Source organism: Canis aureus, chromosome 29 (genome assembly GCF_053574225.1).
Source record: "Canis aureus isolate CA01 chromosome 29, VMU_Caureus_v.1.0, whole genome shotgun sequence".
Taxonomy (NCBI): Eukaryota; Metazoa; Chordata; class Mammalia; order Carnivora; family Canidae; genus Canis; species Canis aureus.
This window is the reverse complement of record NC_135639.1, coordinates 32,879,117-32,903,853: the sequence shown is the minus strand read 5'-3', so window position 1 is coordinate 32,903,853 and position 24,737 is coordinate 32,879,117. Positions and strand designations below refer to the sequence as shown.

At 42.1% G+C, this 24,737-nt stretch overlaps 2 protein-coding genes across 8 annotated transcripts in view; one reads left to right on the top strand and one right to left on the bottom strand.

The window, feature by feature from the left end:
• PLCE1 (phospholipase C epsilon 1) overlaps positions 1-23,943 on the top strand; it is a 317,588-nt gene extending 293,645 nt beyond the window's left edge. For all 6 annotated transcript variants that reach the window (XM_077878324.1, XM_077878322.1, XM_077878321.1 and 3 more), the window contains 9 exons: positions 460-623; positions 2,120-2,381; positions 4,400-4,518; positions 6,915-7,043; positions 10,371-10,580; positions 15,683-15,841; positions 17,682-17,897; positions 18,231-18,421; positions 19,911-23,943. In XM_077878324.1, the coding sequence (XP_077734450.1) occupies positions 460-623; positions 2,120-2,381; positions 4,400-4,518; positions 6,915-7,043; positions 10,371-10,580; positions 15,683-15,841; positions 17,682-17,897; positions 18,231-18,416 (1,445 nt within the window). In that variant the 3' untranslated portion in view covers positions 18,417-18,421; positions 19,911-23,943. The remainder of the gene's footprint in view (positions 1-459; positions 624-2,119; positions 2,382-4,399; positions 4,519-6,914; positions 7,044-10,370; positions 10,581-15,682; positions 15,842-17,681; positions 17,898-18,230; positions 18,422-19,910) is intronic.
• The window catches only part of NOC3L (NOC3 like DNA replication regulator), a 46,076-nt gene continuing 31,768 nt past the window's right edge, over positions 10,430-24,737 (bottom strand). Inside the window, exon 22 of one of the 2 annotated variants that reach the window (XM_077878329.1) lies at positions 10,430-15,931. The gene's annotated coding sequence lies outside the window, so the exon portion shown is untranslated. Of the gene's footprint in view, positions 15,932-20,862; positions 20,972-24,737 lie in introns of those variants that run through there. The other variant, XM_077878328.1, reaches the window with a different exon arrangement.

Here is a 24,737-nt window from a genome sequence, read left to right as displayed (position 1 = left end):
TTCTGGCTATTCTCTTAGCCTTTCTTGTATTACTAAGATTTCATCTTATATCTGGAAAAGCAAGAATTGTTCATAAAATTGTCTGCAATGTTTGTTGCTTGGGGATAAAAAAAAATGCCATTATTCCTTTCTAAACCTCAGTATAAAATGAGGTCTTTCAAATATTTTTCTGGATGGATGTTGTGAATTTTTATTTGCAAGAGTTTTTAAGTGGAAGAACATGGGATGGAGCATGAGCTCCGTGAAGATGGAGTCTGCGTCATGTCAGCAGCTGTGTCTCGGGTGCGTGACACAACCTGGCACAGAATTGGCACGCAGTGAGTCTAAGCCATGAATAGGCGCTTATCTCTTCTTCATGCTTAGGGGAAAATTGATACAAAGTTCTTTTGAATTAAAAGTGAATGTGTAAGATGACGCGTGAGCCACCAAGTAACAAGAAATACTGATTTTATTCTGCAGATCTCCCTTTACATTTAAATGCTGCCATGTTTGAGGCCAACGGTGGCTGTGGTTATGTTTTGAAACCCCCCGTTCTGTGGGACAAGAACTGTCCCATGTACCAGAAGTTTTCACCCTTGGAAAGAGACCTGGACAACATGGAGCCTGCCGTCTATTCCTTAACTGTAAGTACGGCCTCCGTTGGCAGGCTGTGGAAGATCCGTAAGCCTTCCTAAACACGAACTGGTTTTGACTTCAAGGCGTCACAGAGGTCTCATGTCACAATTTTGTTCAGGCAGATTTAGTTCCCAAAAGCATTTCTTTACCTCTCAGAAACCAGTGGCTCGGGATCCCTGGGGGGTGCAGCGGTTTGGCGCCTGCCTTTGGCCCAGGGCGCGATCCTGGAGACTCGGGATCGAATCCCACGTCGGGCTCCCGGTGCATGGAGCCTGCTTCTCCCTCTGCCTGTGTCTCTGCCCCCCTCTCTCTCTCTCTCTCTCTCTGTGTGACTATCATAAATAAGTAAAAATTAAAAAAAAAAAGAAAGAAAGCAGTGGCTCTGGTTTAGGTACACTGTCACCAAGCCCTATATTTGCCAGAGCCCAGTAGGTGGACTTATGAGTTCCTTGCTTCACCTGCATGCTGATAATGTTAATTCTATCCTCCAGCCCCCGAGCTTTGTAACTGTGAGTGGGATCCCGTAAACATTAAGCTCCTGGTTAGAGCATCTTAAACTCTGACAAGTTCTTACAAGATCAGACAGGCCTCAATATACAAATCAAATAAATTTTTTTTCTCCTTACAGTGTAACCTCTATCAGCCCTGCACCCCTCCTTGTTCCTTTTATTACCTAATTTACTAACCATCAGAACCCCACAGGCTGCCCCCTAACAGCTCAGCCCGGGTAGCTCATCACTCACACTTATTCACTGCTCTTTCACTCCCAATAAGCTGATAGAGACAAAAACCCACCAGATGGTGATAGGAAAGGCAGGGAAGGACGAAGTTACCTTTTCTCTCCATCTTCACATCTTGTCTGTCCCTCTGCAGAGACTGCTGGACAGCCTGTGCTCACGACGCCTCAGAGCCCCAGGGCTACGGGGAGCAGCGGGGTGGGGGGGAACCTGCTCACAGTTGTTCCTCCTATAGTGCTTTTCTCTGCCCCCAAGACCAGGGCAGCAGCCCCTTTCTGTTTGACCATTTCAACTGGACTGAGCATAGTTCCATCTACTTACAGAAGGTGGTGGATCATTTTTAACAATATTCCCTGTGACCTGTTCCAAAACTAAACTATTTAAGAACACAATTTGAGGTATATCAAATATAGACACCTAAAACATTTTGAGCAGAATGTCAATAACCAGTTCTCGGTGACATTGCTTTCAGTCCCCTTTTCTCTTGCCTTCTTGAGAAATTTTATTATCTTAACTGCTTGGTTTTGACCGTTTTTACAGTTGAAAGGTTACAGTCAAGTGAATGCTGTTGACAAAATAGGCTTTCACATTATTCCAGTCATGTGATTACCTAATGACAATCACTTTTTTTTAAGCAACTTTATTAACCATTTACCCCGTTTCATTCCAGAGTATTCTCTTTCTTGGTGGAGGGAAGGAATGAGGTACAGAGGTTGCTTTGTTTCTTTTGCATCTTCAGTGACTTTGATCCTTTTCTCCCCACTCAGATTGTCTCTGGTCAAAACGTGTGCCCAAGTAGCAGCACGGGAAGCCCATGTATCGAAGTGGACGTGCTGGGCATGCCCCTGGACAGTTGCCACTTCCGCACAAAACCCATCCACCGGAACACTTTGAACCCCATGTGGAATGAACAGTTTCTCTTCCGGGTTCACTTTGAAGATCTCATATTCCTGCGTTTTGCAGTTGTGGAAAACAATAGCTCAGCCATAACCGCTCAGAGAATCATCCCCCTCAAGGCTTTAAAACGAGGTAGAATAAAATTGTCAAAATGGTGATAATTCTTGCAGCTAACTGATGGATGCCCTGGAGTTCCTGATGCTCTTCTCTCAACTTGTGTCTATGTTTAAAATTTCCATGGTACAAAGTTAAAATAAGAGGCACAAAGAAATGATAAAAATTTGAACACTGTTTAAGCACATCTCAACAGAGATTTATCTTTTACATTATCCTACAACCAGAGGTGTTGACAACATCCCGTAAGAGTGCAGCGTCTCCTTCTGCTCATGCAGGGAGGAGTGGTTGTGCTCCTTTTCCCACACACTCCTTCCCAGTAACTCCCGCCGCATCTTGGCATGTTTAAAGCAGGGACTGATGTTAGGAGAGGAGCCCAAGGGGCGCCTGGTAGCTTGGTCAGTAAAGCACAGGACTCTTGTTCTCAGGGTCTTGAGTTTAAGCCCTATGTTGGGTCTGGAGCTTACTTGAAAAAAAATTTTTTTGTTTAAGCAGGCAGAGAAGAGCCTGAGAGGAGGGGGGCCCAGGGTGTACTCATCACAGAGGTCGGCCAAAGGTGGAGTTGGACCCACCATGGGGCGGGGGGGGGGTGCTGGAGGTGGGTGTTGGGGACAGAGCAGGGGCAGGTGGAGAGTCCTGAGCAAAGGCCAGAGCCAGTGGCCTGATGTGGTTCAGCTTTGCTGTGGCACTCCTGGAACTTTAGCTAGTTGCCCCAGTCAGCACCACTGCATTTGCTCCTCCAGCTTGAAGTGTATCAGAGTTTCCTGGGACTCTTGGTAATAAAATGCAGATTCTAACTCAGAGGATCTGAGGTGGGGCATGAGATTCTGCATTTCTAACAAGGTGCCTGGGATGCTGCCCCTGCTGGTCTACTTTGAGTAGAAGGTTCTAGTACATTCTTCCCACAGCCACACTCCAACTGCCACAAACATGTTACAGGCTCCTACATTTTGTTCTTTTCCTGTTTTTTCTTCTCCATGGTGCAAGTAGTACTTGGGCACTGCCTTCGTCAGCTCAGGCTACTAGAACAGACCAGAGGCTTAAACAGCAAACATTTCTTTTCTCACAGTTCTGCAGGATCGATATCTCCCAAGGCCTCTCTCCCTGGCTTGTAAGACAGCCACCTTTTCGCTGTGTCCTCACATGGCTATACCTTGGTCCCTGTGCATGGCGCCTGGCGTCTCTCTGTCTTTGTGCTAATCTCCTCTTTTTATAAGGACACCAATTAGGCTGGTGTAGGGCTTACCCTAATGACCCATTTTAACTTCCTTAAAGGCCCTAACCCCCTTTAAAAGCTTCACCTCCAGATATAGTCACATTCTGAGGTCCTGAGAGTGAGAGCTTCAACATAAGAATTTTGGGAGGACACACTTCAGTTCATAACAGCTATTGCAGAAATATGAGAAAGCACAGAGAGGCAAAAAACATTCTTACATACTTTACATGATATACATACATATACATATTATGTAATGGTTGTTTTTTGTTTTGTTTTGTTTTGTTTTGTTTTTTTACCACTCAGTGTTTTGAGCCTGACTAGTTCTCACTTCCTGATTTGGTGGGGGAACAACTTTTCATGTTGACTGCCATGCATCTTCATCACCACTTTTACTGGCTACATGTTATTCCATTTCATACTAAAACATTCACACCATAATTTACTTAGCCAGCCCCCTGTTGGAATATTATCACTAAAAATGTTCTAAAAGGAATATTTGTAAAACAGTGACTATGGGTGACTTGATACAGAAATGATCAGGTCTTCCCAATATATTTTGTTTGAGTGTAGGATTTTCAGTTTGAGTCTGAGTCAGAAATACATGGACAAGTTAGTTACCACTAAGCGATCCAAAACTATCCCCAGGGGCAGCAGTCTGCTGATGAAAGGCCATCTGTTGGCTGCATGCCTGCTGCCACTCCCTGCCCATCTCAAGGCCTGATATCTGCTAGCCATTTATTGACCTTCCTGGGGTATCTTTTGCACAGAGCTCTGGGGTACATGGCTAACAAGCTTCTCCAATTCTGCATTATTCCAGGATATCGACATCTTCAGCTGCGAAACCTCCACAATGAAGTCTTGGAAATATCTAGTTTATTCATAAACAGCAGAAGGATGGAAGAAAATTCCTCCAGCAGTGCCACGCCAGCCTCTTTGGTAATGAAGTTCCACAGTTTATTTTCAAGGATTGCTATGCTGGGGGTAGGCTTTCTTGTGGCACAGTACCCGGGACATTAGAGTTCTTAATTAGGTAATAATGGAAGTAATAATAACTATAACATCTGGCACTTGTTGATTTCTGTGCACTTTACATCTATACTGACTCGGTTAATCCTCTCAGTAACTTTGAGAAGTAGCTATTGATACCATCTCCATTCTATAGGTGAGGAAGGTCAGAGCCAAGTATATCTGAGGTCACACAACTGTAAACCCAAGTTATTCTAGCGCCAGAGCCCATATTCCTAATGAGTACATGATAGTGCCTGCTGAGGAGGTGAGCCCAAAATAACACCAGGGGGAAGACACTAATTAAGCAAAGCTTGGGGGAGATGCAGAATCGACCCTCTTGGAAATGGGAGGGGAACACCACAGAAAGAGCCACCATTGCAGATTCTCTGCTTTAATAAGTTCCCCATGTAAGTTCTATGCCCACTAAAGTTCAAGAACCATTGGACCAGCACTCACCCCAGTAATGCAAGGTTGTTTACTTAAACAAGTAGCACTGCTTTAATTAACTGGTTGATTCCATTGTCTTGCCCTTTAGAAATGAATTTAAAATGGTGCCCATTGATTACCTCTTTACATATTTGATAACCTGTTCGCTGTTGCATCAATCTTACACTTCATCATAGTGCTAACAACCTGTGGAAAGGCGTCCTGTACGCTCACAAATGGCACTAGCTTGACCACTGCCATGGCCACCTATAAATCCCCCAGCTTTCTTCTCTATTCCTCTTCCCCTCACCTCATCAGTATCTTCTCTCTCTCTCTGTCCTGACCTCATTTCCTTAGGTTCTCTTCCTTTTCCCTTCAGTGTATGGCCAAGGTCGAGAATAGCACCTTGGCCAAGGTGAAGGGAGCACTGCCTCTACATGTGCAGAGGACGGGGAAGCAGGGCCAGGGCTGCCTGGTACCTAAGGGCAAGAATCAGACACTTTCACAAAGCTGAAGCAGGGCTTAGTGCCATATTCTGAGTCCATCACCCTGCATACCGGTTAGCACTGAAGATTCCACACATGCCATGAATGAATCATTGTTCCTCACAACACTTCTGACACCAGATATGCAGGGTCTTTTCTGACACTTATTCAGCTCTGACACCAGCTGGGTGTCCTACCTTTCAATTTGATTCTGACACAGTCTACCTGGAGTTAGCAACAGATCCCAGAGTTAAAGGCTCAGTCCCACAGGACTGTCCCCACTTCGCATGCCAGTGGCAAGTCCCAGGCTGTCGCTGGTACCGCAGACTGACCAGCTATAAGTTCAAGGTTTTCCACAACCTGTTCCTCAGTTTCAGGAATTTCCTAGAATCATTCACAGAACTCAGAAACATGCTTTACTATTACCAATTTATTATTAAGGATACAACTCAGGAGCAGCCAAGTGGAAGAGATACATGGAAAAGAGGGTACAGAGCCTCCCTGCCCTCTCTGGGTGCACCAGCCACTCAGCATCCCAAAGTGTTCACCAACCCAGAAGCTCTCAATCCCCATCTTTTAGGGGTTCTTATGGAGGCTTTGTCCCCTTTTTGGGGACAGAAATAATAATAAAATAAGATAATAATTCCAGGGCCAGGCATAATGTCTGATTCAGCTCTCCATCAATGAATTTTTATTTTGAATTAATGAGTATATCTTAATATACAAAATGCTCAGAAAGTTTTGAGTTACACATCTTCTCAGCTCTTACTAAAACAGAAAAGCTTTTCATAATTGTTTGTGTCCCTGAGCAGTGAGCTCTCAAAGACCATAATATTCTGTTTATCATCTTACCAACCAAAATTCTAACCCAGGATCCTAAACAGAACTTAATAGACACTGTTGAAGGTCAGTTCATAAGTAAGAACTAACATACATTTCAAGTATCATCAGTCTCCTAAGTATGATGGAAAGAGTCCCTATTATTTAAAATAAATTAATATTTTAATGTTATGCAGCTAATATCCTCACTAGACTATTTTTTTAAGATTTTAATAATTTATTCATGAGAGACACAGAGAGAGAGGCAGAGACATAGGCAGAGGAAGAAGCAGGCTCCGTGCAAGGAGCCCAATATGGGACTTGATCCCGGGACTTTGGGATCATGTCCTGAGCCAAAGGCAGACCCTCAATCACTGAGCCACCCAAGTGTCCCTATCCTCACCAGACTATTAAGGAAGATGCAGCATCACCTTTTCAATCACAAATATACGCATCAGGTATAGAAGAATGATTTTCTTTCGCATATTTGTGTCCCCTACAGACTTCTAAGAACTAGCACTTCTGTATTGAATATAGCTTAGAAATAACATGAGAATGAGAATGAATGAGAAACCATGCTATCTTCCTTGACAGATGTTTAATACAGAAGAAAGAAAATGTTTGCAGACTCACAGAGTCACAGTGCATGGGGTCCCAGGTCCAGAGCCCTTTACTGTTTTCTCCATAAGTGGAGGCACGAAGGCAAAGCAGCTTCTCCAACAGGTGAGTCCACTAAGCCCATGGTTAGGAGAGTCCAGCATCTAATATATATGGTGTGTGTGTATGTGTGTAAACACATGTGCAAACACAAAAACACACATAAAACACAACGTCCATGTTGGTGATCTACTTTTTGATTATTTGTATGATTCAATACTGAGATCCACCCTAAGAATGACCTGCGAGAACTTAGTACCACTAGATAAGCTAACCTGTAGAAAAGAAATTTTTTTTAAAGTTTTATTTATTTATTCATGATAGACTTGGAGAGAGAGGCAGAGATACAGGCAGAGGGAGAAGCAGGCTCCACGCCAGGAGCCCGACACAGGACTCGATCCCCGGACTCCAGGATCGGGCCCCGGGCCAAAGGCAGGCGCCAAACCGCTGAGCCACCCAAGGATTCCCTAGGAAAGAATTTTTAACCTTTCTTCAAACACATAAAAACACGGGGCTCAGGAAGGGTAAAGATCAGAAGGAGAGGCTCTCCAAACGTGGTAGTCTTTGCTTCTCAGCCTAGACCTGGGCTCCATCTCCCTTTTTAATGAAGAGCTTACTGATCAATCAGAATTTGCACACAAGCTGAATGGAATTTGTTTGAGTTGAATCAACTTTTTAGAGCATCAGGTTGGAGCACATAGCCAAGAAGACATCTTCAGTCTTTATTTAGGTCTTTGTTTGCATGTTGAGCGCTGCCCTTATCCCTCTTCCCCTGGCACTTGATCTCAACCCTTGAGATCCTACCCCTCTGGTAGTGCAAAGATGCCAACAGGGCCTAACACAAAAGGATAAGCTGTTCCCCAAAGCCCGCAGCAGCACTGGCTTGAGTACCCTTACATGATACTGCTTCTACATGGGATCCCCCAGAGATCTCTGCGGCTTTCTGTAGGCAGGGCCACTGCCCCACAGGAGGACATGTCAGAGTGAGAAAGCTGGGAACAAAGCAGCATCCAGAGGGAGGCAGCTCCTCAAAAGGAGAGGCAAACCCAAACCCATGTGTGATGTCTTTTCTCTTCATACTAGAAACTCCACCCCTGCTTGGCACAGTGACCTAACATCCTTGCAGACTAACCCAGTTCAGAATCCCTTCTCCTCCTTGCAGGTAGACCAAGGGAGCAGTGACCAAAAGGAGTGACCCTTGGGCTCTCTCTGAAGTTAGGGTGTATAATGAAATGTAGTTGGGATTATAGAATGTATGGGGTGGGAGGGGGTCAAGATTAAAAACCAATCAAACAACCATAAGGAACAAGAGAAATAGTTCTGGTTTTCGAGAGGAGGTCTCTATGAACAGGCAACATTTTGCCCCATTTTATTTATTTATTTATTTTTTAATTTATTTATTTATGATAGTCAGAGAGAGAGAGAGAGGCAGAGACACAGGCAGAGGGAGAAGCAGGCTCCATGCACCGGGAGCCCGACGTGGGATTCGATCCCGGGTCTCCAGGATCGCGCGCCCTGGGCCAAAGGCAGGCGCTAAACCGCTGCGCCACCCAGGGATCCCCTGCCCCATTTTATAATTGACCTAAAGTCAGAGGAAACAGCTTAAGTGCCAGATTTCATAGACTAACAGAAGCTCTACCAAGACTTTGCAGTGGGGGGCGGGGGCAATATTCGTTTTGGGGGGCATGTTTTTGTTTTGTTTTTAATTTATTTATTCATGAGAGACACACAGAGAGAGGCAGAGACATAGGCAGAGGGAGAAGCAGGGACCCCGAAGCAGGACTCGATCCCAGGACCCTGGGATCACACCATGAGCCAAAGGCAGATGCTCAACCACTGAGTCACCCAGGCATCCCTTGTTTTTGTTTTTTAAAGCAATCAGGCCATGAACTTCAGTGTCTACTCTCACAAAGTATTGTTGGGGATTTGGAGACTCTATAATGAAAACATTAAGTATGGCAATATGTCTACAGAACACCCATAAAAAGAAGCCGATTACTTTATTGTCACCCCGTGTGAATAATGCCATGGATATCAAGCAGAACTGAGGAGGGGGTGATGCTGCCCTCTCGTTGGGGTGAGGTACCGACTGACCTACTCTCGGAAGCGTCACATCCTGAATTACTCAGTAGTAGTAGCTGTCTTGCCCCCACAGGATCCATAGCCCAGCATCAATTATAGACTGAGGACTGGGGTGAAGGGAGCAGTGTCTTCCTGAGAATCTTCTGCCTCCACCATCCTCAGTTCACTCTGTTCTTCCTCCCAGCCAGACAAAGCAGGGCCAAGTGTTGGCTCTGGTAGTTGCATCATTGGCGGGCAAGGAGCAAAGTGTCTGCCTAACCCAAGCCAGATGGCGGCAGCCTTCTCCATCCCCGCTTGGAGTCCAGCCTTCTGTCCTCACCTGTATGAGGCGAATGTGAAGCAATGCATCAGCCAGAGGAGCCTTAATGTTGGCTAGTGTTGAATAAGTTCTCACGATGTGTCTGTGTCCTGCTTCACAACCAGTGCCTCCATCGTAAAATGAAATTAAGAGAATGTTACTCTTACTATTACCATTTTATGGATGGGGAAACTGAGTCTCCTGCCCAACGCCCAACAACCAATAAGTATTAAAGGCAAACCCAAGGCCCGGGTCTGTCTGGCTCCAGAGCCTCATCTCAGCCACTCTGTTGGGTCGCCAGGGGTCAGTAGCCAACAAAGAAAACAAGCTTGCAGGCACAGTGTCAAGAGTTAATTGAAAGGAGAATTCCCAGGAACTTAGATCAGATGAGATTAGAAGACAAGTATTTCCAACACAAGAAAAAGAGAGGATGTTGGTAAAATCTGTGCTAGGTTCTTTGCCAGTGGTCCTGTGTTTTAAGATTACAGAGAGCTAAATTCATAGATTGGGAAGCCTAAAGTTCTTAATTCAGTAGGAGCTCTCATTCCAGCTGTGGGAAAAATAGTTATGCTCTCTGGGGATTATGAATAAATTGTGTCGTTGCCCAGAATGAACATAAACAATCCTTGTTGAATATAAGAGAGTTCTGAGGTTTTCCAGGAAGAATTAGGCAACACTACAGAGTAGGTCTCACTTATAAATGGCACATCAAACCTATGTAAACACTGTGAAAATAGGCTTATCTTGTGAGGTTGTGTGTGTGTGGTTGTGTGTGTGTATTTATTCAAGTATAGTTAACATACAGTGTTGTATTGATTTCAGGGGTACAACAATGTAATGATTCAATAATTCTCTACAGTGCTCGGTAACCACCACGATAAATGCACCGTTAATCCCCCTTCACCCATGTCACCCGTCCCACCGCCCAGCTCCCCTCTGGTGACCGTCAGTTTGTTCTCTGTAGAAAACAGGCTTATTTTTGGATTAAAGTTTTGCCTTTGCTTTTTCCTTAGATTCTAACTACTGAACAAGACACCAAACCTATTGTCACAGACTATTTTTTGATGGAAGAAAAATATTTTATATCTAAAGAAAAGAATGAATGCAGGAAACAACCATTTCAGAGAGTCATCGGTCCAGAAGAAGAGATCATGCAGATTTTAAGCAGCTGGTTTCCAGAGGAAGGATATGTTGGCAGGATTGTCTTAAAAACCCAGCAGGAAGTAAGTGTGTCCTACACCATAACAACTCAGTATGTGACTAACCACCTCACCACTAGCTACCCTCTTAATTCGGAATTTCTTGTAATTGAAGTTGCTTTATGTTCTTCCTCTTAAGTAAATGTGCAGAAATGATTTTATTCTTCTGCATGTATCAAGAATGTTCTAAGTTACAGAAATTCAGTCTAAAAATTATCCTTTGTGTAAGAAAGGGAGCAGGAATTCAAAGGATTCCTTTTGCATGCCATCGGGGTAGGTGGGTCCAGGATTTGATTTATGTGCGAAGAGGCACTGTCTGAAGGGTCGTGGTAATGTGTCACGCTAGTCCCATTGGTGTTTTACATTTAGAGATTGGTTTCATGCGTACTAAAGTTTTGGCTAATAAAATGTTCTGTGCTTATAGGTAAAAACAACAGTAGTTCCTTGAAAATATTCTATAACTTCAGAAAAAGAATAATCTTTCAGCCTCAGCCAGAATTAGTAAAAATTAACATTACGTTCACTAACATTCCCGTGGTCACTTCCACAAAGGAAACAATTCTAACATTGTTAGCTCTTGTTGGACTTCGTGGACTTTTTTTCCAGAATAAACTGATGAGAGCCCACTAGCTTACTGCCATTTTTTAAAATGACGTATAAAGTCATTGCCTCGGTGTAGACGGTCATGCCTCATGATATGTCAATAATGAAGGAGTTGGGTCAGTTCAACAATTAGAGTAAACAATATTTATTGAGCACCTAATATGAGCCAAGCCCTCCTCTGGGCACACGATTGCTCCTTTGGGGCATGTAATAGAGCTTGGTTGGCACAACGACCATCAGAGGCCATGATGTTGGGACACAATGGAGATGATAATGAGGCAGTTTTCAGCATCATATGCTACTTTTTTACTGTGTACCTAATTATGAACATGGCCTAACAGCCTCCATGGAGCTACAGCACCTGCTCTGGGAGCCACAGCCATTGCCTTTCTTCCTAACCTTGCCCTAGACCATAAAAGGACACTTCATTTAGGCAGAGAAATATAATTGTCTCCCTAGCCTCCTCTCCCTCTCAGACATTCACATTGTAAAGACAGGTAACAAGCAGTTCTAATAATTATAGCTTTATGAGAAAATATCAGAGGGCTTACCTGGGCTTTGGAAGCCATCTTCAATTTCTCTCTACATTTTTTCTTATTATTCTTCATTGTCTTGCCTCATTCTCTAGCTACGTGTAAAAAAACTACTCTCTAAGTAATAATATCAGTAAGTGAATTTTCAAACCATGTAGTTGTGTAATGATTTACAGTGTTTAAAGTTTTCACTCACTGCTTTCAATTGAGGGAATGGAAACCATCTCACACATAAGGAAATGGAGGTTCACAAGGTTAAATCATGATAAGGTAAGACATAGAACTCACATCTCTGGCTTTCCAGTTCCCCACCCTGCACTCCCCATGCTGCTCCTGAGCCAACACTCTTGGGCACTGGTGCCCAGCACTGTGGGGGCAGCAGGAGGCAGCAAGTAGGAGAGAACATGGGCAGGCTGTTTTGAGTGTCATATAGCCAAAAGGGCTGTGGAGGCTAGGAAGCCCATCTCCAACTTAAAATGCACAAGGGGCACCTGAGGTACATTGGGTTAAGCTTCTGACTCTTGGTTTTGGTTCTTGTCATGATCTCAGGGTCCTGGAGTCGAGCTCCACATAGGGCTCCACACTGAGCATGGAGTCTGCTTGTCCCTCTCCCCGCTGGCACTCTCTCTCTCTCTTTCTCTTTCTCTCTATAATAAATAAATTAATTAAATAATTAATTAAAATATTTGAAATGTATATGAAAGGGGTTTCTGGGTGGCTCAGTGAGTTAAGCATCTGCCTTTAGCTCAGGTCATGATCCCAGGGTCTTGGGATGGAGCCACACGTCAGGCACCCTGCTCAGCAGAAAGTCTGCTTCTCCCTCTCAATCTGCCTGTAGCTGCCCCCCTGCTTGTGTTCACTCACTCTCTGCCAAATAAATAAATAGAATCTCTTTTTTTAATAAATAAAATGTATATGAAAACAGGCTGTAGAGACCTGAGGAATAAATATTTAATAAGGGCTGGTGGAAGAGAAACATTCTGAAGAATACAGGGGATAAATTAGAAGGGAAGGCTAACAAGCATTTTCTGATGGGGAAAATACAGTAAGCTCTCCTGCCTTTGTGGGAGGATTTTTTTAAAGATTTTATTTATTTTATTTATTTTATTTATTTATTTATTTATTTATTTATTTATTTGAGAGAGAGAACAGGAGTCGGGGAAGGGGCAGAGGGAAAAGCAGACTCCCCACTGAGCAGGGAGCCTGATTCGGGACTTGATCCCAGGACCTCAGGATCATGACCTAAGCCAAAGGCAGGCACTTATCCAACTGAGCCATTCAGGCGTGGGGAGGTTTTTGAAGTGACTGACATGTTCCTGCTAAGATAACAAATCACATTTAAAGTGTTTAGGTTGGGACACCTGGGTGGTTCAGTCGTTGAGCATCTGCCTTCAGCTCAGGGTGTGATCCCGGAGTCCTGGGATCGAGTCCCACATCAGGTTTCCCTGCATGGAGCCTGCTTCTCCGTCTGCCTGTGTCTCTGACTCTGTCTCTCTGTGTCTCTCTTGAATAAATAAAATCTTAAAAAAAAATAAAGTGTTTAGGTTGACCTGGTACATAGTGACACACACAGGTACATATTTGCTGACTGAATACATGAATTCAGCAGTTATTGAATGAGCAGATACTAGCATAGTCGATAGGTCTGAGCTATAAGTATTTCCACTTATTGCATTCTGTGGAACTCGTGAGATAAAAGTAGTTTGCCCACATATTCAAAGTCCCCAAACTGCTATGACCTCTGATCTCTTCTGCCCGCCTGCCTGCCCGCCTTGTATAGTTGTCTCGCCTCCTAGGCTCTCAGGTGGTCAGGATCACATCTTCCTGCCATCAGTATGCCCTCCTGTGACACCTCCTGGATGTGAAATCAGACAGACCTGGCTCTGCCACAAATTAGATGGCCTTGACAGCTTGTTTAACTTCTGTAAACCTCTGTTCCCTAACCTGTAAATCTGTAATAGAAACTACTTTACCTGATTAAAAAAGATAAACATGAGACTCATGCCAAACATATAGACCATATGTAGAAAAATGTTTAGTAAGCCTAAAGAGCTTCAAGAGAAGGCTGTTGTTCTGGCCATAGAAGCTGTGCCTTCTAATGCGGCAGAGAACTCCTTGCAAACAAATAAGTTCTGAGGGAGGTTCCAAGGAGCTCTCTTGAAAGTCATGCTTATTGCATAGTTATTGAGGTATTTTATGTGTCTATTAGAACCTTTTTTGGTTTTTTTATGCTTGCTTGCTTCGTGGTTTTCAAGATACAGATTATAAATTGTCAGATGAATTACCACCCAACCCCACTCTCCAACTGATTAAATATATTATGATCAACACAGGGACATATTACACAGCTAAGTCTCTAGGAACTGACACGAAATGAGCACCACAATCTTTTAAGTAGGGACAAAAAACAAGTTGCAGAACATTATGTGAAGTTAATATAATATAGACAGTAACTCCCCCCTCCCCAACACCAGTAATATAACAAATGGGGTCCAGAAACATCAGTCATGAAAACTGCAGAGACCATGACTGCAAGATTAAAGAAATGATTGGGGTGAGCCTGTGGGCTGATTGACAAGCTCCAGGAACCAGTCCTTTCTGGTCCTTGCTGTGGTTTGGCGCCACCTGGTGACGATATCCATTCTGACTTTTATATCCATGAGGACAATTCTGGGTCCCTAAGGCTGGTTGGAACCTCCAGAATAGTGACAGCAATTCTTGGATTTCTCTGGTTTGTTAGCACCATTTCAGTGGCTTGATCTGAGGACATTAGGCTAGGAAACTGTTGAAGATCAAAGGACCTTCCTGCTAAATGCTCACTTCCGGAGATGGGGTTGTCCCTCCCTCCTTTAGACCTCCCGCTTGCAGAAGCTAACCTACCCTTCATTTGAGACTAGAGCTAACAACAAACAGGAGCTATTTGGTGATTATATTATATCTAAATTCACACAATTCCAGGGCTTCATTGTATATACGTGTTCACATACACAGAAATACATATATCCATAGCAGATGTTTAGAAGTATATATGACCTAACAACAGTGGTTTTTTTGTAGAGAAGACGAGAGGAGTGAAAAAGCTGATAATAGGGAAAGTATGGCTTTTTATCAATATATTTCTATACTGCTTGAAAGAATTTTAATAAGGTACATGTCTATAGATACATCTAAATATACTTAAAGTTACATGTGTAAAATTTACTGAAAGCCAGTTCACCAAAGCCAATTAACCTGATGATCAATTGTCTTAATTATTGAGAATTTTGTCAATATTCGTTTCAGGGTATCCTACCTCCAGCCATTGTTTCAGCCTTTTCACCACTGGTTCTTTTCTTCCAGCCTCGCTGAGGGGCAGTTTGCATGTTTCATTGTTCAGATATCTAGCATTTCTTAAATGTGTAGGGAATGGATGGGCTTTCTCTTAAATATAATTTACTCTGTTCTTATTTGGCTCTTGGTAATTGGCAATTTGGTACATTGTCCTTTTACAAATATATCTCCAGTTGACTTGGACCCAAAATCTACAGGTAGTAGGAGTAGGTGTACTGGCTTATTGTGAGCCAGACCTTAGCAGTCTGTCAACATCAGCAGAAATACCTACATTGGGACCCCTGGGTGGCTCAGTGGTTGAGCTTCTGCCTTCAGCTCAGGTCGTGATCCCAGGGTCCTGGGATTGAGTCCCGCATTGGGTTTCCCACGGGGAGCCTGCTTCTTCCTCTGCCTGTGTCTCTGCCTCTCTCTCTGTCTCTTATGAATAAATAAATAAAATCTTTAAGAAAAAAAGAAAAATACCTACATTACTTTCTTTCCCTCAGAAGACATGGGTATTCCTGTGGAATCATTTATGAACTATTAAAGTATATGAAATAGAAAGCTGAGAAATGGTTTCTACATTGCCCAGATACAGCTCACGTTTCCACTGTGGGTTTTTCTTTCTAGCTGTACATCCTCTTACCATTTACTCATACTTTTCTTCTTTTTTAAACACAGAACCTAGAAGAGAGATGCATTGTTCAAGATGAGAAAGAGGTGATCTTGAGCTCGGAGGAGGAGAGCTTCTTTGTCCAAGTGCATGACGTTTCTCCAGAGCAACCTCGGACGGTCATCAAAGCGCCCCGTGTCAGCACCGCTCAGGATGTCATTCAACAGGTGAAAGCCTCCCCCTTGCTTGTCTCAGTCTGCTCATCAGTGTAAATCACTGGGACAAATCAGACGTCAGCTTGTCTTATGAATGAAGTTCTAGAACAATGGAGAAATGAAAAGGGAGAGTGTGTCTCTAGGTTGGGATACTAGTTCATTCCTTTAACAGACACTGGCCTAGTATCTGTTGGGAGTCCGGCTCTCTTTGGAAGGGTTGATAACAGATTTAAGAGGGGACTCCACAGAGTAGTAATTTCATCATCTCAGAAATGCTTAAGCCAGGCCCTGGTGACTGTTTCTTAAAGATCTTACAGAGGACATCCTGGAGGCCTTCTCTGGCCCTCTCGCTCCTCTAAGTCATGCTTCTTGGCATAGATGGTTTCAAAAAACTGTATCTCCTTTCTTCAAGCCTCGTAATGCTTTGTGTTTATTAAATGCCCATTTGAGAAGTAGTAAAGCTAATGGTTCATGGCACAGACTCTAGATCAGATAGCTCCAGGATCAAATCCCAGCTCTATTTCCTAGGGCCTCAGTTACAGTGGTGTGCTGGGAAACCAGCTCTCCTAAAGAAAAAGAAAAAAGAAAAAGAAAAAGAAAAAAAAAAAAAAAAAAAAAAAGCCCTAATTGATTTTTAGTATTTTGCCAATTTCCCTTCCTTCCTTCCTTCCTTCCTTCCTTCCTTCCTTCCTTCCTTCCTTCCTTCCTTTCTTTCTTTTTTTCTTTCTTTCTTTCTTTCTTTTTCTTTTTTTTTCTTTTTTTGATTTTATTTATTTGAGAGAGGGAGAGAGAGAGCCTGAGCATGAGAGGGGGGTAGGGGGATGCAGAGGGAGAGGGAGAAGCTGACTCCCTGCTGAGCAGGGAGCTTGATGTGGCCAATCCTGAGACTCCAGGATCAGGACCTGAGCTGAAGGCAGACGCTCAATGGACAGAGGCATCCAGGCGCCCCTAGTATTTGCCAATTTCTGTTGCATGGATACTGCAGCATGTCTGATTTTATGGCCTGTTCAAGTTGGTTCCAGCACACTATATTATATACTGGGTGGTAAGCTACTGCATCGGTAACATGGAGATAGTATAACAGTACTTTCCACGCAGAGTTGTTGTGAAGATTAAATCAGTAAATATACATAAGGCGTTCAATGTCTAGCACCTGGTAAGCACTATTTAAGTGCTATTTGCTATTACTACATGATCAGGTGGTTAATATTTTCCTCCTTAATAGAGTTTGACTCTAAGAGAGACTAGACATGTTTGTTTGTTTCCTTTATCTCCCAAAGTATAGTACGTATCTGGAACACAGAAGGCCCTCACTAAACATTTGATGAACAAGTAAATGTATAAATGAAAGATGATCTTGTACTAAATGGGAAGTGAGACCAGGCAAATTACAAAAATGCCTTCCACATCCAAGACCCTGTGACAAGGAGGCAGCTTGCTAGGACAGAGAGGCTCCCAAGGGTCAGGACTCTGTCCCTCATGGTCTCTGTGACCTTCATGTCCATGAGGCTTGGTGCATGTAGCAAGTCCAGTAGAAGTCCTTACTCTGTTACTCAGTAGCTGTGCATTCTCTGGAATCTGCTTAACCTCCATACATTTAAGTTTTCTTGTCCAAAAATGGGGTAATATGTAAATCAGGGTCTGTTGTGAAGCTTCATCAGGTAACATGGGAAAGCATATTATACGCAACAACCACACAAATGTCAAATGAGGGATGGGACGATACAATCTGAAAGTTCCCCTCCTTCTCTAAAAATTGGTGACATGTTCCCACCTTAGAGTTTCATTTGGAATGGATGCAGGTGCTGGAGATGATGTGTCAGTATCCAGTTGACCATCACTTATCTTTCAGACCTTATGCAAAGCCAAATATTCCTATAGCATCCTGAGTAACCCCAACCCGAGTGACTATGTGCTTCTGGAAGAGGTGGTGAAAGATGCTACCAAGAAGTCCTCCACCCCAAAGTCCTCCCAGCGGGTCCTTTTGGACCAAGAGTGTGTGTTTCAAGCCCAGAGCAAGTGGAAAGGTGCTGGAAAATTCATCCTCAGGCTAAAGGAGCAGGTGCAGGTAAAGTTCAAAGCTCTCTTGCTCTCTCCACAAAGGATCTGATGTTCATAACTACGTGGTAATCAAATCTGGGAACTCGTGAAATCTAGGAGAAAGTTTCAAAGTCAAGGAATATTGTTGGGAGAAAACTGTTTGGCTTTGTTTTTACTACATGAAGAGAAATGTGTGCTCCCTGCTGTGGTTAAGCGGTCCTGAGACGGGATTCCCACAGCACTTCTTCCCAAAGCTCTCCTGAGAGAGGAAGAAGAAAGGGCTCCATGATAGCTTGTTAGGTGATTGAGGATCCTGGCTTTTACCTTATACCCATGGAAAGTTTTTTTTTTTTTTCCACAGGCATCCCGAGAAGATAAAAGAAAAGGCATTTCTTTCGCAAGTGAATTCAAGAAGTTCACCAAATCAACTAAACAGCCCCGAGGACTCACATCTTCTCAGGTCTTGGCCTCAGAAAGTGTCCAAAACAAGGAGGAGAAGCCCACGGGCAGCTTGTCCTCCAGTGACACCACAGACTCCCGACAATAACCAAGGTTGGCATGTTTTACCCAGGTAGACTGAGTCATTGCACCATTTTGAAATAGGGGCCCATCTATACTACTGTACAAGGCAGCAGGCCCAGAGGAGGATGTCCCCTGAAGTCAGATGGGAATTGTACCAAAAAGCAGGAAAAGGGCTCTGAAGATCCATGTACTTTTAGCATTTATCATTTTAGACCACTTGTAGATAACTAAACAAAGGCCCCGAGAGGACAACTTGCCCAAACTACATCAGCCTCATTTTTGTTCAGACCTGGAACTGCCTTAATTATCTGTCACTAATACAGATATTCTTGAAGGACTGTTGTGGGTCATTCAACTCTCATGCCCTTGCATTTCTAGTTTCATGCTGTCCATTTTGAGGTTTGATTTAGCCACAATGACCTCACCTTGGTCTGCCTCAATTAAAAAATAAAAATCTGGCATTCAAGATCTTATGGTTAGAAAGAAAGCAAAATTGCCTAACAGCCTCTATCTGGAAACGGCAGTAAAGTCAGCCTTTGGTTGCCTGCCCATTGCTAGGTATCTACAGAGTAAACTTTGTTCCATCTTTAAACAAATTATATGGAACCCCAACTCAAACAAAAACAAAAAACATAAGGAAACCAAGCATAGATTTTTTTTCCTTTAGTTTCTTAATGAACCCAAGGGATTAGTAAAGCTCACTCTTTACCTGTGCCATTGTAGTTCTAAAATTGAGAGACTGCTAGCATAGCGAAGGCATTGCGGCTTACACTGCAGAGCTTCGTCTGCCTTTATCACAGTCAGGAATTTCTTATATAAAATCATAGAAGCTCGCAATTAAAGAATTCATTGATACCTTTTGGCAGGACCTAATCTGATTTACACGAGCACAAAAGAAGGCCCAATACACCGAGCCCATGTTTATAATTTAAGGAGAAAGTCCTGAATAAATGGTCCTCCATACTACAAATGCCTTCAGAACAACCCCCTCCTTCAGAGTATGAATCATGTTATGAACTCTTGTACAGATGGTGCCCTCAAAAAGGCATCCTTGTGAGGACTTTCTGTGCTCATGAGGCCAGTTTTGTGTTTTTACTGCTTTCTGAGAACATAAGGTTTCATGTTACTTACTCAAATTTTCACCCCTGAAGTTTTAAGAGTTACCCCTCAATAATTTAGTAACTCCTGAACAATTATTTTATCTTACTCTTTTATCTGGAATAAGGCAGAGTTGAAGTAATTCCACCTTTAAGAAAAGTTGAAGTTTATTGTGATTAAATTGGATTGTGATTTTTAAAAAATCTTTCTAAAGGATGTGGTGTTCCAGGGCAGAAATAGGCTCGTGTTCCACCTCCCAGGAACATCGTGTCATAACACTGCGAGTTTATGGCAGTCTCTTCTTCCAAAGCAGCCACCAGACCTGTGGGTTTCTCTTGAACACTAAACCTGTACTACACTGCAGATGTTTCTGCTCCTTCATTTTAAATATACTAACAGGCTTATGTTTACCACTTTACAGGTGAAGATCTTTTGGTAAGAAGTTAGTCAAGAGTGAACATGGTGGAAACAAATATAATTTCCTTACTTTCATTACACTTCAACTGGAAATTGATTTCTGAACTGAAGCCTTCTTCACTCATGATGTGAAGTCCATGCTGAGGTCAAGCAAAATGACACAGGGCTACCTACCAACCAGTTTCTTGATGAATGCAGCAAAGCAGCCCAGGAGACTGCCATTTTACAAATGTCAGCAGTTGGAACATTGCTAAGCTGCTTGCAGTAACAGACTTAGAGTAAGGGTCAGCAAACTTTGTCCATCAAGGGCCAGACAATAAGTATTTTAGGCTTTATGGGCCATATGATCTCCGCTGCAACTACTCAGCTTGGCTGTTAACAGTGCAAAAGCAGCCATAGACCATCTTTACATGAGTGTGGCTGTGTTCCAATAAAACTATTTACAGACACTGAAATTGCAATTTCATATAATTTTCATGTCACAAGTAAATCCTCTTTGGGTTTTTTTTTCAAGCGTTTAAAAATGTAAAACTATGCTTAGTTCAAGAGCCATACAGAAACTGGTGGTGGGCTGGATTTAGCCCAGGGCCATGGTTTGCTGACCCAACTTAGAAAACTGGGAACAAGAGCCACAGTGGTCTGAACACAAGCAAACTAGCTTTCATCACATTCATGACTGACAATCGGAAGCTTTGGGGCATTGCAAATGTAAATATAACCTGTAAGATTCATTAAAAAGTAAAATGTAGTTTCTATATTGTGCACCATTAGTGGACTCTTATTTGGCATTTCTTTTTATGTAGAGAATGATGGATTTTTTTTAAGTTTATTGCTTATGTATTCACAGATTATTCCACTTTTGGTTTTCACAGACTGAATTTAGAATGATGTATAAATTAATATCTTCTGAGTTGTGACATCTTAACAAGAAATTTAACCATTTCTTAAAGCAAAAGTAGACTGAGTTGGTGTTCGAGTTTATTTATTTTGTATTTATTATACATAGCTTTCTTGATATTGCTTATGGATTAGAAGCATCAGTGGTTCTATTTGAAGACAAATCTCCTAAAAAGAAAAAATATGTGTTCTCTGAATACCTGACATGGAACAGAATTTCATGTAAAAAAAAAAAAAAAAAAAAGCTTTATTTTCATTTCTGATTAACTGAAGAGCTATTGATCCAAGCCATAATTGCCATTTAAGGTAATTACCTTTAAAATCTTGCTGTATAAACTATCACATAAGTGTAAAGGATTCTTCTCATTCTTGGTATGAAGCAAATTATGACTTTAAAAATGAAATGTGTTCCTCTAAAATCTAAATTTTATCTTTCTACTGATATTAAATTTTTTTCTTCAAATTATAAAGCACACCAAAAATCCTTTTTCTTTGGAAAGTTTTGGGGTTTTTGGTTCTGTTTGGTTTTGTTTCATTTATTTATTACCAATTATAAACATGAATAAAACAGTCCACAGTTCTTTGCATATTCTAAAATTGGAAGTGTTAAAAAATACACCAGACAGCTTTCACATTAATGGAAGTTCTTACTGACTCAAAGCCTTAATGCTAGCTAGAACAGCCACCATTTGCTGGCGCCAGAATTCAAGCTATTCCAGTTTGATGTGGTTTGCCCAGGCTACAGGTTTCTCTTCAAGTCCTCGGTCTAGAAGAAATGCACAATACTGCCCCAGTTGGAAAAAATATTCCAGAAACACTCTCATGCTTCTATTAATTTGGCATTTTTTTCTGTTTCGGTTTACCGTGTACTGAAAACCAAGGTACTGGCCTCACTGGCTAGACTCTAAATGAAAACTGTGCAGAGAAACAGGCCGAGAAGCAAGACTCATCGCTGGAGGTTTAGCCCTTGGCCTTGACACTAAGCTCCAGCCCTGCCCCGCCCCACCGCCATCTGTAACATAGTTGATTCCGTGGCAGGACAGTCTGAAACTTCTGGGACAGAAGTGAGACTAGGTTTTACAAGTGAATGTATTCCCTATGTCGAACCCAACTTGGTTGTTCATCCTACTTAGAGGTGAAAGTACATCCTCCATTGTATCAGAGTCTTGGGGACTTCCTTCCAGAGTCTTGGGGACACATTTTGCTCAAAATGTAGTGTCCACTAACTTGGCGTTTGCCAAATATATGAAATTTTTATTGGTAGCTTCTCTGAACTGTATAGCTATGTTGGTATACCAAATGAAAAATTATCCTTTTATTTTGAATGAATCAAACAGCCACTCAGACTGAACCAGTTACCAAATCATACTTTCCAGACTGCTAAAAATCTGGGTAGCAAACTTTTATCAGTAAAGTTGATATGGAAGAGAACTTAAATATGCAAAGTAGGTTTATTACAAGATTTTGGAGAAAAATATGTTAACACACTTCACTAAAAACAAAGGAGCAGTTCTGTTACTGTTAGGTGATGCCAGCTTTACAGAATGTGTATAGCTGGTGAGAAAGGATTAGGTAAGAATCCAACATGGTCTGTGACACTGAAAGAGATTAACTTCCCCTTGATCACCTGTTCATCTGGAATTGGTTGTTTTGCAAAGTAATAGGTTGCGTGAGTTACCTATTAGTTCCTAATAGTTAAGGAATTGAGGGTTAGTTTGAGGGCAAATCGATAGGAAGTAACAATACTATTTGGGCAGCAAATGCCCTCTTGAGGAAATACCTCTTTTCATATCATCCTTAGCAAGTAATAGTTGCTTAGCAATTCTCCAGTTGGGGGTAGACAGGAAGTGCAACTCAGCAGAAGTGAGTTTTTACTTAAATTTGCTTTCATACAAAGGTCTCCCATCTCCATGGCTCGGAAACACTGGAGGCTCACTGATGACGAGGGCCCCCTCCTGCCACACATACTCCTTTCTCAAACGCCATCTTCCCCTTCCTCTTCTCTTTCCTTCTAACTCCATAGACCTGTCCCCTCTGCCCGGATACGCACAGGCCTTGCTTAATTCTGACAAGTCACAGAGCCTGCATTCTGCCTGGTAAAACCGAATTCACTGCCACCACACCAAGAGAAGAGTAGGATTCTCCTGGCTGGGGTCTCATCTCTTACTTGGTGGAGGGAGAGGCAGCCTACAGCCTACAGCCTACAATTCTCTCAATGGCTGCCTCTGACCCCTTGCAGTTGCTTCTTACATGAGCAGCGAAGTGAGGGGACCCTCCAGAAAGTTACCAGAAAAGGAAGATTGCCTCTTACACAAAGTCCACCCTTAGGTCAGCACCCCCGTGATACCGTGTGTTGTTAACAATTTGTATGTTCTTGGCCATCTCTAAGTGTCAACGTCCTAAGGGATCAGTCTTTGGCTGACGGCTAAGGGTTGTGACGTGGGATGATCTAAATGTCGCTGAAATACTGAATCTCCATGATTCCCAAGTTATTCATATACATCTCTTAGATGTATAAAATCTCCAAAATAGTCTCCAGAATAGACATGCTCAAGCAGGTCTATGAAACCTTTCCTAGGTATCTGAACTTTGAAATAATTCACTCTGACACTGAACTGGGTAAAGTTCCAGTTTTTTAAATGTTGTGTGAATGATCTTATCCCAGTCCAGGGAAGACTGAAGCTGTGTCTTATACATATTACCCCCCACTTCACTTTTAAGTGCCTAGCACAGTGCTAAGCACACAGTAGGTGCTCGATATTTGTCTAGTTTAAAAAAAATATTAAGGCTGTGCTGTGTTATAGCCTCAGAGTGTGTGTATGTTACTGTTAATGACCATGATATTTAGTTCTGAAAATGAAACTCAAACAGGCCATATAAGTTTATGCACAAATAGATATCATTCTCAAACCAAGAGTAGTTGATACTAGATGTATAAATTAATGGTCCCACTGTGATTCTCTATATGTGTAACTAGGTTAAAAGCACAATACAAGTGTGAAATAGTTGATGAATTTCTATTTTAAAATGGATTTTTCACCTAAAGTACAGTTTTTGCTGCCAAAGTGAAAGATAAATGTATTTATATATGTTTGGTAAGTAAGTAAGTAAATAAATAAATGAATGAAGGAAGGAATAAATGATTTGTGACGTGTATTGGTCCCAGGGAAAGATCCTGTGACCATCCAAAAAACTATTCATAACATTTCTGGACTGTTTTATATCTGAAAGGTAGGTTAAAAGCAAATATGTGTATGTAAAATCGTACATTCTCATTAAAATAATTAAGCCTAAAATCACATGTAAGAACATGCCAAAGATCAACATGCAATGTTGAGCTGATACTCTCCATTAAGCTGGAGTAATAAAGGAACTTTCTATTTTCATTTACTTCATGAGGGAAAAAAAGGGGGGGCTTTAAGCTCTAGACCAAAAGAACTGGCTTCTATAGTTTTGAAGACATAAGAGATGTATTTAGTTGGGACTGCTGTGACTTCTTTAATTCTTACATAAGAAGAGAAGGCAAAAAAAAGTAGCTGTTTTATTCAGTTATTCACAGGAGAGGATATTTATAACCTGTTGTTACAAAAACTTAACTTCATAGGCCATTCCTAGAATATGACAATAACTTAGGTAAAATATTGCTTTTTAATTATATTCATAAGAATAGGACTTTATCTGTACAAAGAGACAAGGAAGAAGGAAGAGAAGGAAGAGGAATAGGAGAAAGAGAAAGAAAAGAGAAAAAGCCCTTCAACAGCACCATTTATCCTTAAAACAGAGTCAAGTCTTCAACTTGGCTTTCCCACCCAGAGTTCATCCCCCATATCACCCTCCAGAGCACATAAGAAAATGCGACGAACTCTGAAGAGACTAGGATCACATTCAAACTTTTTTTGAAAGTAACCATAATGAACACTCTCATTTTCTTAAA